Source organism: Gavia stellata, chromosome 6, assembly GCF_030936135.1.
Source record: "Gavia stellata isolate bGavSte3 chromosome 6, bGavSte3.hap2, whole genome shotgun sequence".
Lineage (NCBI taxonomy): Eukaryota > Metazoa > Chordata > Aves > Gaviiformes > Gaviidae > Gavia > Gavia stellata.
In genome coordinates this window covers 22,689,570-22,704,125 of record NC_082599.1, presented here as the reverse complement: position 1 = coordinate 22,704,125, position 14,556 = coordinate 22,689,570, and the positions used below count along the sequence as shown (strand labels likewise).

General features: G+C 38.3%; 1 protein-coding gene across 1 annotated transcript in view; it reads left to right on the top strand.

The window, feature by feature from the left end:
- LOC104251691 (macrophage mannose receptor 1) overlaps nt 1-14,246 on the top strand; it is a 36,014-nt gene extending 21,768 nt beyond the window's left edge. The window contains exons 19-30 of the mRNA XM_059818291.1: nt 421-521; nt 2,559-2,695; nt 3,720-3,834; nt 4,393-4,589; nt 5,842-5,932; nt 7,320-7,552; nt 8,377-8,542; nt 9,705-9,860; nt 10,305-10,426; nt 10,635-10,791; nt 12,882-12,914; nt 13,540-14,246. Coding sequence (XP_059674274.1) covers nt 421-521; nt 2,559-2,695; nt 3,720-3,834; nt 4,393-4,589; nt 5,842-5,932; nt 7,320-7,552; nt 8,377-8,542; nt 9,705-9,860; nt 10,305-10,426; nt 10,635-10,791; nt 12,882-12,914; nt 13,540-13,805 — 1,774 coding nt within the window. The 3' untranslated portion in view covers nt 13,806-14,246. The remainder of the gene's footprint in view (nt 1-420; nt 522-2,558; nt 2,696-3,719; nt 3,835-4,392; nt 4,590-5,841; nt 5,933-7,319; nt 7,553-8,376; nt 8,543-9,704; nt 9,861-10,304; nt 10,427-10,634; nt 10,792-12,881; nt 12,915-13,539) is intronic.
- The last annotated feature ends 310 nt before the right edge of the window (nt 14,247-14,556 follow it).

Genomic DNA, 14,556 nt, shown 5'->3' with positions numbered 1-14,556 from the left:
TTGTCCTTGTTTGCATCTATGAAAACATCAGGAATGTTAGATTGAGAAGCATAATATTAACTAGGCGATACAATGAAATCAGTTAAGATAAATAAAAGTTTTAATGTTCTTCTCTGTATTACATGCTATGGCTAACTGAAAATATTATCTGTTATTAAATGATGTCTGATCACTCCTGTCCATCAGCGGAATATACACTTGGTATTTTCTTTTTCTATTTTGCAACCAGTAATATTTTACATAAATGTCTTCAAATTAGAATAATCAGGTAAGGAGAGGAAAATGTGTAACAGTCGTTCCAGTTTTAACCAGTTCTCATTAATGCTCATGGACCTTCATAATTGTGAGATGTTAATTAGGATTCTTGTCTCACAATTGATGTGTATTAATTGATAACCATTTGTGTATCTTTTCTTTAAGCTGGGTAGATGGGACTCCAGTAACCTACGTGGCCTGGGCTCCTAATGAACCCAACTTTGCAAATAATGAGGAAAATTGTGTGGTAATGTTGTCAGAGCATGGTAAGTAACACGGCTAAACTATTAGATTTTACTTGTCTCTGCTTGGATTATAACTGATGCTGTCAAACTTTTGCTATCAGCAGTCACACAATCTTTGACGGCTGTTTTCTGCAATTCCTTTCCAGTGACAAGCCAACAAGATGCAGGAACTGGTGTAACCACCAGTCATGGAAGAGTCTACGTCCTTAGAATGGGGAGATTTCAGTACCATGTGTAATTTAATGCAGATGTCTCTGTCTGGAGTTATAAGATTGATATTGCACCTTTTTACAGGGCTTTTCACTACTTCTTTAAGTAAAAGTTGAGTGGGCTCTGTCCTCACTCCCATGAACTTAAGAAAACATTTATGACAGCTACAGGAAATAGGGGAGTTGAAGGTACAAGCCAGTGAGGAGAGGAGAGAGACAAATACATCTAACGACCTAAGACTGTCTTACATGCTTATAAGTACTCTTAAATGTAAATATCTTGCAATTCCTAGAGCTAATTTTTCCTCTTTGTTGTATTTCTGTAACTTAACTGAGGCTAATGGGAATTCAGTAATACATGTATAAGGAAATCAACCTCTCAATTTTTGTTTCATAAATTGAGAATTTACTCAGCAATCCCACCTGGAATTCTGCCTTTATATGAAGACACCAAGAACAAGATTCACTTTTCTAAACATAGGCATCTGGTCTGATTGAGATGCATCCCTCCTTCTTTAGTTGTTGATCCAGAAAGGTGCAGCTATCCCACCGATCCCTGCCATGTCTACCAGCTCTGCATAGACGGCTCAGCATTCCTGAGCTTGTCTCAGATGATGCTAGAAGTTTACATGCAGGCAACTGAATTGGACCATAAGGGAAACATTAAGCTTCAGTTGACAACAAAATGTAGCTAATGTGAGCTAGACCTCTGAAGTCTCATTATGGTCAAATGGAGATCTCGCCTGCACAGTCAGTGCTGCCTGAAGAGCAATTCCGCGTGCTCTAGCACAGTATTCAGTTGCCTGCATGTATGTGACTGTAGCCACCTGCAATGTCCTAGAGCCCACCTGACTGTAAGTTTCCCACAGAAACAGTGCCATATCTGTCAGCTCTCTGCAGGCACCTTGCATAGCCTCTCAAACAGTGCTGAGCACATCTGTTTAGACAAATGAATCCTGCCCTAGCTCTCTATTGACTATTACAGTAGCTTAGAAACCTAGTGTGTATCCTGACAACTGAAATAAGGTATTTTAACCTGCAAACTGAATCCCTAGATAACATTACATTGATTTGAGATGTTGGCCCCCAGGAGATGGCACATATTTCATAACGTATGTTTGAACGCTCTATTGTGCCCTTAGGTTGATCCAGTATTTTTTCTCTCATCCACTTCTGATCCTTTTTCTTTTCAAATTTGCTTGCTGATATATTTCCCCTGATGGCTGCAATGTGATGATGCCATAACTTGAACAAATCATAAACAGGTATGCACACTGTGGAGACCCCTGGATGAGGAGCAGAATGGTCAAGCAGTTCAAATTAAACACAAGGGGCTACAGCTGTGCTACTATTAGAGATTCAGCTGGTTCATTCAAAGCTGCCATGGTTACTTTGCCTTCAGATCAAGCTGCAGCCTGAAATATAAAATAGAGAACATTGTGTTCTGCAAAAAAAAAGTTCATTTTTTTCTCCTCCTTTCTCCTGTAATCCTCTTACTCAGATCCTTTGATGGATAGGGGTGGGGAGGGTGAAGAAAGTACAATGAAGTTAATTGATGACCAGAACATTTCTTCTGAGTAACTGACCCTTTCTTCCCAGTCGTTTATTATTTTTTCAATTGCTAGACGGTAGCCCAGTAACTAACAGGGCTGAGCAGCTGAAGTCCATAAATATCTTCTCTTTGTAAAAAAATAGTTGAGTTCATAAATGTGATACGTGGCTTTTTTACTCACTTTTACACTCTGAACGGAAGAGATTAGCCTCTTTCTAACTCAAAATAAGAAGTGATAAATTATTTTTACAAATACTGTAACATCTTAACTTGCTTATTCAATCTAATTATTTTTAGGCTTGTGGAATGATGTAAACTGTGGTTCCTCCAATAAATTTGTATGTGAAAAACATAACAGTTCTATTAATTCAACATTTGCTTCTCCATTGCCTCCTGGAGGATGTCCAGAAAGTTGGTTTTTCTTTAACAACAAGGTATGTCAACAAGTATCTTCACTGCTTTACACAATTTACTGGAATGAAAAAAAAGAACTGCAAAAAATATTTTTATTATTATAAAATAAATCTGGAGAGTAATTATCTAGTCAGAACATGTTGGCTGGATGGCTGGGCTTTTCTGGAGGTGACTACAGACATTTAACTGCAGAGAAATACAGTAAAAGTAGATGTATGCTGAATAAATTTCAGAGAACAGAGTTTACACAGGCTTAAAATACACTGTTACTGTTTAAGAAAACACCTCTTCCTCTCCTGTTTTATGTATTTGTGTTAGAAACTGAAATTTGTAATGGCCAGTCTTGGAAAAAAAAGCCCTTCAGGTGAAATGATTTAGAAAGAATGTATTTGACAAATCCCTTTGGCTTGTACATGGTTCTCAAAGCTTTGAGTTCAGAAAGATGATGCCAAAGTACAATTGTTTTAAGTATAGTTTTACATTCAGTCAAGGTCTGGAAGTCATCATTGCTGTAACAGAAGAATTTGTACCAATTTGAATTGAAGCTCCGTTTGCCAAAGGTTGTTTCACCTACTTTATGTCCACTGCGCTAGTATTGCATCCTCGGAATGTTAGGTCAATGTGTCAAAGGATATTTCATACACTTTGGTGGGATGAACAGTCGTAACCACAGTCATTGGAAGCAGGACAAGGCACAGTAGAGATCACTCCCTGCAGCTGTGTCATCCAAAGCCACGTTTTCTTGGTTTTAAATGATCTCTCTGTTACTGCAGGAAGCAGGCAGATGAAAATGTGAAACGGAATTATGTACTGACATCATTACGATCAGTTCAGATGATACTAGACTCCTGGATTACACCTTCTGTAATGGGAGGGGCTAAGTGTCTACCTGGGTGGACATATGTACTTTCTACTCTTGAGCTGTTACTTATTCTAGCCCTGATTTCTTTTTCTGGTGAAATGTACATCCTACAGCTAATTGATAGTCACATACAATAGCTCCCATCTTCGCTAGTTTGAATGAAGTGCTTGCTTTTTTTCCAGTGTTTCAAAATATTTGCTTCCAATATAACAAGAAAGCTCATGTGGCATGCTGCACGAGATGCTTGTATCGATTTGGGAGGAAACCTGGCTACCGTACCAAATGAACAAGTGCAAGGTACCTATATGGGCTCTATTGAAAGAAAAAGATGCTATACTTTCCAGAATAGATCGTGGGATTATCTGCTGAAAATTGCTTATTAGCCAGGTCAGTTTATGCTTTGTTTTAACTCCAAAGTGTGAAACAATAGCTAAATTACTGCTTATAAGAAATAAAGTGTTTCTAGTTTTTTCAGTTGCTCAGTTTTCATGAAACTTCCAGTCTGTTTTGAGTGTGGTTGCTCAGATCCCTCAAACTGACAGCCATCTGTATTTTCTCTCTCTCCCACTGGTAATATGATTTGCTGGAACACTACGTGTGCATACATAGTGGGGAAGGGGACATTTTCTAATTTGGTCCAGAGCTTTCTTTTTGGCCATTTTTTCAACCTTAATGCTTGTGTAACATATGTTTCTACAGATGCCTAGCTAAACATTTAGTTAAAGGCAGATGGGCTCTATAGTGGGAAATGTTATCCTTTTAATACAGCCCCAGTTCTGGGCTTTTGCACGTTTTTCCTGTTTTGAGTAAGTCATGATGAGCTTTCCTTAATGAGAAATCTTTGCTTCCCTCCAGCTTTCCTCTTCTATCATTTAAAGGATGCTACAACTAATGTTTGGATTGGGATGAATGATATCAACGAAGAGTCCACATTTCTTTGGACAGATGGAAGCACCGTTTCTTACACCAACTGGGTTAATGGTGCACCAGAACAGAGACAAAGCTACTTTGACTATTATGACTTTGAAAGATTGACAGATACCACTGTGGAGGTACAGGAAATTTAAGTAACCTGCATATTTTAGGCAGCTAGATGGTTTTCCTAAAAGGGAAGTTACAGCAGCAGTAACAAGATGCTGAAACAAGTCCATTTGTAAGTAGAATGGGGCTTAGCAAATCACCTGATAACAATTCCAAATACACCAAAAATGTTTGGCAGAGGTTCTGAAGAAAAGGGACCTTGTGCTTTCCATCTGACCTATTGCAAAATACCAGTTCTGTAAAACAAGCCCAGAGAGGCATATATTACATCAGTTCCCCCATAAACTGCACTACCACAAACATTAAAGTTGCAACACCAAACATAGAAAAGTCATGATAAACCAAAATCAAGGTTGTTGGTACAACATTAATCTGTCTATGTGTATGTCCCATTCCTGGCTAATGTGCTCCCACACTGCTTTACTAGTTTCTGTTGGTACAAAAGGATATCTTCAATAAAAGGGCTATTTCTCTGCTGAAATTCAATCTCTTTTCCAAAGGAGGTAAACATGTAGTTTCTGAGGAAATCATAGGCAGCTAGTCACTGGAGATTTTTAACATCTACCATCAGTCAACTTGCTTATGACTGAAACTTGTTTAAATCAGCATAAGAGAGAAACTCGGATGAAATGTGGAAAGACAGTCATGGCCAATCTTGAAATGAGGGGAGCCATGAAGGAAATCTTGAAGCAATTAAACATAAGGAAGTAAAAGGAATATTTGGTTGTTACTAAAGACATCTGACAGTGAGAACTTGATAATGACTACAAACAACTGGTAAAGAGTACCTGTTTTCTGCAAGATAGTCTGCTTCAGTTAAGATAAATCCAGACTAGTGCTTTTAATAATAGTTCTTATATTGTTTTTCTCATTTATGGAAAAGTTTTGAAGCAGTTCTACATAATTGTAAATCAGAACTGAGAAGACATATTATAGGTACCCTAGTCATTTCTGTAGTCATTAAAGGGTTCTTAATAAAACTGGTAAGATTATTTTTTATAAACCTTTCTTTCAGTCCTTGACTGGCACCAGTGGAAGCTGGTTCAAATTAAAGGGGTCACTAAAATACCGGGTCAAGCTGTTTGTCAGAAACCTAGGAAATTTGAACGAAGTACATAGGTGCTCAGTGAGCACCTCTCCTCTCCCTCTTCTCCCCTCTCCTCTTTTCTCTGCCATCAGGCTTGCACTAGGAGTACAGGATCTTCAGCTCACCACCTCCTGATTGCCTTTTGTAATGGCTGTGTATCTTCCCCTCTCCTTCAGACAGATTGTGTCTTCATCGTGAATTCAGATGGGAAATGGAGAGATGATAGCTGTGACAATGAGAGAGGCTATATATGCCAGATGAATTCACGTGAGTTTTGTTTAACCCAGTATCCTAAATAGAGAAAGTATCTCAGTTAGATAAGCTGAATATATAAACCAATGTGATTTATTTCAGCTTTGAGTCTCATTCTGAGTCTGTCAGGCTTTCAGTGCTCCACAAGTCTTAAGGCTGTACTATTTTTAAAGTACAACTTATTCCCCAGAAACTGCTGGAGAGGAACCACTATCTTTACTGGGGTTTTGTACTTAAATTGTGAATATTACTGGAGAATAATAAATTGAAATGGATTTCTTCTCAGTGAAATATGAGGCTTTTAGGCATTCTCTTTAAGTGCAGCGTAAAACCGTGCTTTTGCAGTTATCTTCCCATACTCCTGGCTGTCTCCGAGCAGAGCATTTAATCCTCTTTTAACATTTCTACTGGATGCTGTATGATGTCTATTAAAATGTACAGCCTCTTGGCTGTACCTTTATTATAGAAGAGTATTGTTGTTGGTTTGTTTTTTTTTTTAACACCAAAATGAGTAATGAATGTTGACTCTCCTGCTGTAGAACTGTAATTATGCAAATCCCTGCTGGCCAGCCATATAATGGGAGTAGAGAAGGCAAAGCACAGATAACAAAATAGTTTTCCCTCACTTTTATTACAGCATTAGTAAAAACTATTCCTGCCCCCCACCCCCACCCCCCCCCACCCTTCAGTCAGCTCCTGCAGCCTGTTCACTCTCAGGATAGCTAGCTTGCTTGTAAGAATCCCCTCTCCCCACACAGCAAACGTATAGTTTAGGGAGGCCTTTTTAGTTTGCTTAATCCCAGTTACAGCTCTTCCGAATACATTTACAATCTCAAGGGTGGAAGTACACACTGCCTGACTGAAATGTGCAGGCAATGTTCAGGCAGCCCTTACAGGCAGGCTAAGGACTTTGAGTCAACAGCCAGTGATGATCAATTAACATCAAGTATCAAAGCCTCTGGTTGTGACAACAGGATACAACAGTAAATGCCATAAAAGTCTAGCCCTAAATCCTCTCCACCAGTGATTTGAAATAGGTGTATACTCAGATATCCAGTTTTAGACAACTTGTCTTAAAGCATGGGAACTCAAATATACAATTTATGAGTCTTAGTCTGCACTAGTCAGGCCTCTAGCAAGTATACTCTGCTTCAGGGCATTCAGGATTTCACTGTGCCTTTTACATTAACAAATTTGGTTCATGCTTTACAACAAGTTTGTTTTGGACTTTTTTGATTGGGTTTGGTTTTTTTTTTTAATTAACAAATTGTTCATGAGCTTAACTTAAGATTTTGACTTATTGTTAATACTGGACCTTTTGACCTATTTTTTTTTTTTATAGCTTCCATGCTAGAGATGAGTGGTATGTTGTAAATTCACGCATTCAGTTTTTCCTCCATAGTTACTACACAGCCTGAAGTACCAACAACAAATCCGTCCTCTGGCTTTGCCCGTTATGGTGACAGTAGCTATTCAATCATCTCATCTGAATTGCAATGGGAAGAGGCCAGAAAAAATTGTCAAGACAAATCCGCAGAAATTGCCAGCATTTCAGATGCCTACATTCATTCATTCCTGTGGATCCAGATGTTGAAATATGGAAAACCTGTATGGATAGGTCTTAACAGCAATATGGTAAGTACTGGACAGATGGGAGGTGCAGGTGCTTGGTGAGCTCTCCTCCTCTTTATAGACCTGCTGGATGCCCAATTTATAACAGTGCTGAAACAACTATACTCTGAATGGCTTTACTGTGTGTATGCATAGATTTCTAGTGGTCCTGTTAGAGTTACTCGAAGACTTTCATGCACGAAAAGGCGTGAAGAGTCACAGAGAAGGTTAAGCAGGAAGGAACAGATGAAAGTAGAAAGCTCTAGAAATGGTAAAAGAAATAAAGGTGCAGACTGAGAGTCACAAGCCAGGATGTGCAGCTATTGTGAAGCAACCGTTAGCTGTTCTGAAAGTCTAATTCCCTGCTATGTACAGGGCTACTTATAGCTATTATTATATTAATAAAAGTTATTATGAGTATTAGAGAGATATTTTAAGATTATTTTGACTGTTTAATGTCAAGTAATCTTTACTCACCAAATAGCTCCCAGTTTTAACTTAAATAAAGCAGAGCAGAGGGGACAAATTCTCTGTAATTGCTTCTCTTGATATGGGATTTACTAAATGACCTAAGATGGACTCATCTGAGTTTCTTGCCATTTTGTAGAAGTTAGTGCTACTTTAGAAAAACTCTCCCGAAAGCAATGTGCTGTTGAACACTGTTCATATATAGTTCTTGTGTAACTCAGAGCACCCAGTGATACTGCTTAGAACAGTGGATGGTCTTGAAAAAAAGAGCAGCACAGGGCTTTTTTTGCTGAAAAACTCAAAGAGACATAGGACACTATATTTATGTGTCAGAGCTTTTTATGTAGAAGCCTCTGTTACCAGAACTTCTTTGTTTTCAGACTGGCAGCTACTACAAATGGACCGATAACTGGAAAACCAGGTACACGAAATGGGCAGCAGGGGAACCAAAGGAGAAAAATGCTTGTGTCTACCTAGATCTTGATGGTACTTGGAAAACAGCATCCTGCAATGAAAGCTACTTTTCAGTTTGTAAGACATCAGATGGTAAGCAAATGAATGTAACAATTTTAAAGACACATTCCTAATTCCATTAGTCTGCCTAATCCTAGAGACTTTGCTCTGGCTTGGGCTAAAACCCTCAGAGGAGTATGCTACAGGATACCATCTACCTCCCTGCAGAATTTGGAGATTTGCCATTGGATGATATATGAATTCAGGCACATGAAAAGCCTCTTGTGCAAACGGATATGGCTGCATGGCTTTCAAAGTAGTCATAACTGTTTGCATAAGATGAAGGTCTATCTTCAAGGTATTTTGCTCTTTCTGAGATGTGAGTAAAAATCACGCTTGAGATTGTGTGTAATATAAGTGAGTGCTGGGAACGTGCACTGACACTGTGGACTGCAGCAACTGGCTAAGGTCGCGCACAGGTGTCACTGAGCCAAAATATGGGCAAGAGTTTCACTCCCATTCACTATTGCTAGAGCTAAAGTGGTTCTGATGTAGGTGTAAAAGCCTTGGGAATGTAAATGATACTTTAACTCTTTGTAGAGGTATGCAGATGCATGTTTGCTTGTAGATTTTGTAGAATTGTGTCATTTTCCATCCTTAAGGTTTTAAGGCTACGTAATATGGTCTGTTCCTGATGTGAGATTCAACATAGATTTTGCCACTTGAAGGTGGCTTCTGAGTTAAACTTCCCAGCCGTCTGCATATACAGTGCAAGAACCATGGACCGACAGAAGTGAACTGGAGTTGCACACGTGATCAGAAACAGAGACTAATTTGGCAGATGCTCCACTGATGGCTCTTTTGTATAAAGTGACAACATACAGATACCAGGCAGCCGTACAATATGGGTCTGTGGTATTAATGATTCATTAGCCTACAACAGCTTTCTGTGTTGTGAGAATGCAAATTCGAGATCTGTATGATCCCTCAGGGTTTGCTTTCCTCACAGTACTGCCAAGGCAGTTAGTTAGATGCTGTAGAATGTGATTTGTTTCCTTGGAGAAATATGATCTTTCAGACTTTTGACTGCCTGGCTTTCCCTGTTGTCTGAGCTGGGGGCCTGTAGGAACAGTCAGGAGTAGAGGTCCAGATAGTTAAAGCTGGGTGAGAGAAATCCCACACTATTTACACACATATCCTACCTGACAGGTTACTCATAATGCAATTCCAATTTCATACCACATGGCTTCTTTAGCTATAGCTCCTACTGACCCTGCTCAGCTGCCTGGAGACTGCCCTGAAGAAGCAGCTGAACTCCGAGCTTGGATCCCTTACCGTGGCCACTGCTACTACCTTGAAGCATCAGCTGGGACAAGCTGGGGGCTGGCCTCCCTCAAGTGTGCTCGGTTAGGTGAGAGCCTTCATTATCATCTGACAAGATTTGTATAAAAGTTTATACAAAACTCACATAAAAATGTAAAAACATTGATTTTTTAAAAAAAAAATTAGAAATACTTTATTTGCCTACCAAGCCATTCTAAATCTGGCACAATGAAAATAAACTGACACAAGTGACTTTGCGCAGCCTTCTGTCCTCCCAGGGGCTGCAGCCTCCCCAGGCGTAGAGGTCCCCATCAGCTCCTGGCTTCTGGGGCACAATCCTGGGGGCAGTGGTGGGAGGCCACAGCCACTAAGCACCTCCAGGGCTCCGTCCTCCGCAAGAAGCAATGGGGAAGCCAACAGAGTAGCATGTGTAATACTTTCAAAAGTTATTGTTTGTACAGACTTGAAAGAGGAGGTCATTCCCACAGTTGCTCACATAGGTTATGGTTATTTGCTTGCTAATGCCTTTCAGGTGCTACCTTGGTTTCAGTAGAAAACATGGATGAGTCTGACTTTCTGATCCATACAATACAACCACTTGGAAATAAAGTAGGAGGCTTCTGGATAGGACTTTACCGAAACGTGGACGGTAATGTCTTACTTTCAATGTTTAATTGAAAATACTTATGCTAATATGAGAAAATTGAGGATAACTGTATTTTTACAAAAAAATGACATAGTATTCTGCTGAAAATAGGTTACTATTACATTTTTGAGGTCATTTGCTGAGCTAATGAGTTAAAATATTCATGAGATATACATTTTAATTTTTTTTTATTCTTTATGTTGCTCTTTAGACCAGTGGTTGTGGCTAGATAATGCTGCACTGGACTTTGTCAACTGGGAGGAGAAAGAGTCCGGTGTGGAGCATCACTGTGTCGAAATGACTGCACCATCCGGTTATTGGGACAACACTGATTGCTCTTCTGAAAAAGGATTTATCTGCAAAAAGCCCAAAGGTAAGTCCTTAGTGACTCAGCCCTTAGTGACAGAGCAGATCTGTTTACGAGTAACAGTTACAGCCCTCCACCACATGTCTGGAAGTAATTTCTGACAGTTTCGTTTGGCATATCCCACTTTTCTAAGCATTTGTAGTTATCTGTTTTTGCAGACTGTGAGGTCTTCACATCACTGTCTGCTCTCACGTGGGAATATGGTAAGGTGCTGTACACACCCTAGGTGAGAACGAGACTTTCAGAAAACTTCTGAATACCTAAAAGAGGCATTGGTATGGCATCTGTCAAACATTTGTGCAATCTTAGGACTTTTCCAAGAACTAAGTGTTGTAACAGTTATTAAACCCTTGCAAGCAGGAATTAATGTGAGTAATTGAGCTTCCCCTTCAAGCTTGTTATACTCAAAAACTGTATTACTGCCCCACATCAAAAACTGGCTTCATTTTGGGCCTGGTTCAACAACGTTTAAGTCAGTAATGCCTCCGGGATACTAAAAGGCCAACTGTTTGTGTTGCAATAATAATATAAGGAGTACTTCCCTATTAAATGAAAACTTCAAGTCATTACAGAAGTTGTCTTATCAGCATTTCTGGTAGATTTCACGCAATACTGTATATGCCAGACTAATGTTTCAGAGGTAAAAAACCGCATGTAGTATTCCCAAGTGGAGATACAAAAGATATAATTATCTGAAAGAAAGTACTATCATTCCATTCTCTTAAGTTAGGTGTTAAAATCAATCTTACCTAAAAAATGGTAGGTTGCCACCTTTAAACCTTTTGTACTTTCTTTTGTAGTAGCTGTGAGACCAGGTTTAACTTTCCAGCTTTTGCATTGTGCATTGTCCCCAGTAAATCATGGGGAACATCTTTGTCCTATGCTGAAAACCTCATTTCCTGTGTAAAACAATTTTTAAGATTCCTCAGTTAGGATGAAAAGTTGAAAGGATGTGATTTCAATACGAAAGACATCGCAAGACACAGTAGTTCTCAGAAAAAATAGTTGAAAATTTGGGGTTAGCTTTTAATCATTTTGCAAATATAGTCTTTAATTAAAAAAACAAACTGAAATGTAACCAAGAAACAGTCATTTCTCATGCACTGTTAATTTCCATGCTTAAATCGGCACATGTCCATGGCAGTAAATCAGTTAATCCCCATTAAAGATTTACTGAGAACATTCAAATTATATTCCATCCCATATAGTACTAAAATAACAAGGAAGCACTAAAATCCATCCATTGAATCATAAGATGCTCTTATATGTAACTATTTCCTGCCTTACTAGGGGATGCTGTTGCTTTGTACCTGTTCATTTTACATTCTACTCTGCTTTCATTTCATTTTACATTTTGCCTTTATAACTTCTCCTCTGGGTAGCAAATGTGTTTTCAAACTGTAACGTAAAAGAGCCAAGAGGAAAAATATTTTGTTATAATTTAGGAAGACTTGATTCAGAATAGTTTTTCTTGCTTTATAAGAACATCCAATACGTTTAATTCTTCTTCTTTTCTGAGTGACAAACATTCTTTGTGCCTTTCCAATAAAAAAAGATTTTATAAAGGTCTTTTTTTTTTTTTTTGTCTCCGTCTCTTTCTTATGCATGGGTTAATGGAAAGATTACAGCCTTGATTCAGAGGGCATTTTCCAGAGAAGACATTTAAGAATCTTAAACTTAATTGTAACAGCAGAATCCTGCTGGACATGCAGAGCTTCCTAAAATGTGCTATGTGAAATTAATCTCCAGAGTTGTACATCATGTTCTTCGTAGATTAAAATTAATATTTCAGGAAAAACGTGAAAAGGTATTTTTGAGTGAACATAGAAAAGAGTCAGTATTTGAATGTTGGTAGGTATAAAAACAATATAAAGTTTTAAATGAACGAATATTACAGTTTGGTGATGTTAAGTAGAAAGGTAAAGCCTTAGTAATGTATTTTTTGCCTCACTTATGTTGCCTTTTGTAACAGACATATGTTATTAATGCAATGGTAATACTTCAGGGGTTTTTGTTCCTGTATAATTTTAGCAAAACAGTAAAAGTCAGGAGTTCTAATGAAGTGTCATATTATTTCTCTCTGATATTCATTGAAGTTGAGCCAAGTGGGAGTCCTCTACAGCAAAAAGGTAAGAGCTTTAATAAGAAAATTAACAAAATTCTAAATACAAGAAGAACTTAAAATGAGTTTTCCTAAATCACCCTCTTTTAGAGAACAAGTCCTGCTGACAGTTATTGGGATGCATGTTTATAAATCACTCAGGGTAATCCCACGGTGCCTTTTACATGCACACAAGCACTCATGTATTCTTGGTCAACTGGACTGCTGCAGGGCTAACCCTGAGCTGACTTTGAGAACAGGCTCAGAGAGCTTTAACCAGGCTGTTGAAACCTATGTAGATGTATAGGCAAATTTCTTCCATAGGTATTATTGTAAATAATGTAGCATAAAAATATTATAAAACTGATTTCCAAATAATTAGCATCCCATATCTATATCTAAACCATGCATTTTCATTAAATTCTTACAAGCATCCACTGCATGCATTATATATCACTGTAATCCAGATCCACTAAAACCATGTTAGCTTTAGCAACAGAGACCTGGCTACTGATCAGCAACAGTTCAGGGCTCAGATTTACACTGAACAGACTCCAAGTTCAGGCAAGAGAGAACATCTCCTCCATGATTTTCATGATGTATGTGGAATAAAAATTACTAAGGTTTCTCACAGTCATACGCATTCATTTCAGGCAAGGAAAAGAATGAAGAGACTCACACACCTGTTCATGTCTCCGTTTGGCCACTCATTTTCCTGGCTATTCTCTCTCTTCTTGGAGCTGGCACATCAGTCTATTTCTACAAGAGAAAAAAGCAAAACCAACTATCAACAGATTCTGGCAATGAAACACTTCTAAAATTACGAAGAATTGGTGAGAACGGGTCCTGTGACATGCACCAATTCAGAGGAGCAAGTTACTCGATGAAATTAAAGGGTGTATCTGGTAAAAGTCTCTAGTAAATATATCTGTAATCTTAAATTAAATCCCTTTTCTCTTCTTGCACTAGCAGACTCTTTTGTATCATGCATATTTTACAAAATCGGAATTATGGATTGATGTTATAGTTTTGTAACAGTCACGATGTTCTCAACTGCCTTAGCAAAAACCCTAGTGTAAATAGCTTGTCAAGAACAAATAAACATACTGAGAAAGGACTATAAAAGTCAACTAGTGAGAATGAATGTTCAATAAAGTGTTATTACTATATAAACTGTATTCCCATGACTTTGTGTACACTGCAAAAACCTCAAAAAATAAAATTTGCCCAACTCTGTTGCAATTTTGAACTTGTTTTGCCCCACAAACTTCACTCCATCAGACCAGCACTTTTATTGTTCCTTACAGCTGTATCCTACTACATGTACTCATAAAATGGTCCTTCATATACTTACCTCAGATAACGCTGGGATAGAAAACCTTGCCATTTTCATTTTCTGCTATGGAAAATACAGTTCATACCAGCAAAGGATATTAAGCTCAGGTGTAGGTTTTGATCTTTTTTCAATCTGATAATATGATTGTTAACTGTAGTATGTTCACTAACTTGAATTAAAATATTCTCAACCTTGCCTTCTTCCTTCTTTTTGTTAATGCTTTAAAATAAATAAAGCTTTTATTAGTATAATTTTGAGCTTCAGACTTCCCTGTGAATCAAGTGAGAGGAAGGGGGAAGGGAGGTGCTCCTGTCTGCACAATAACTCTTGTGTC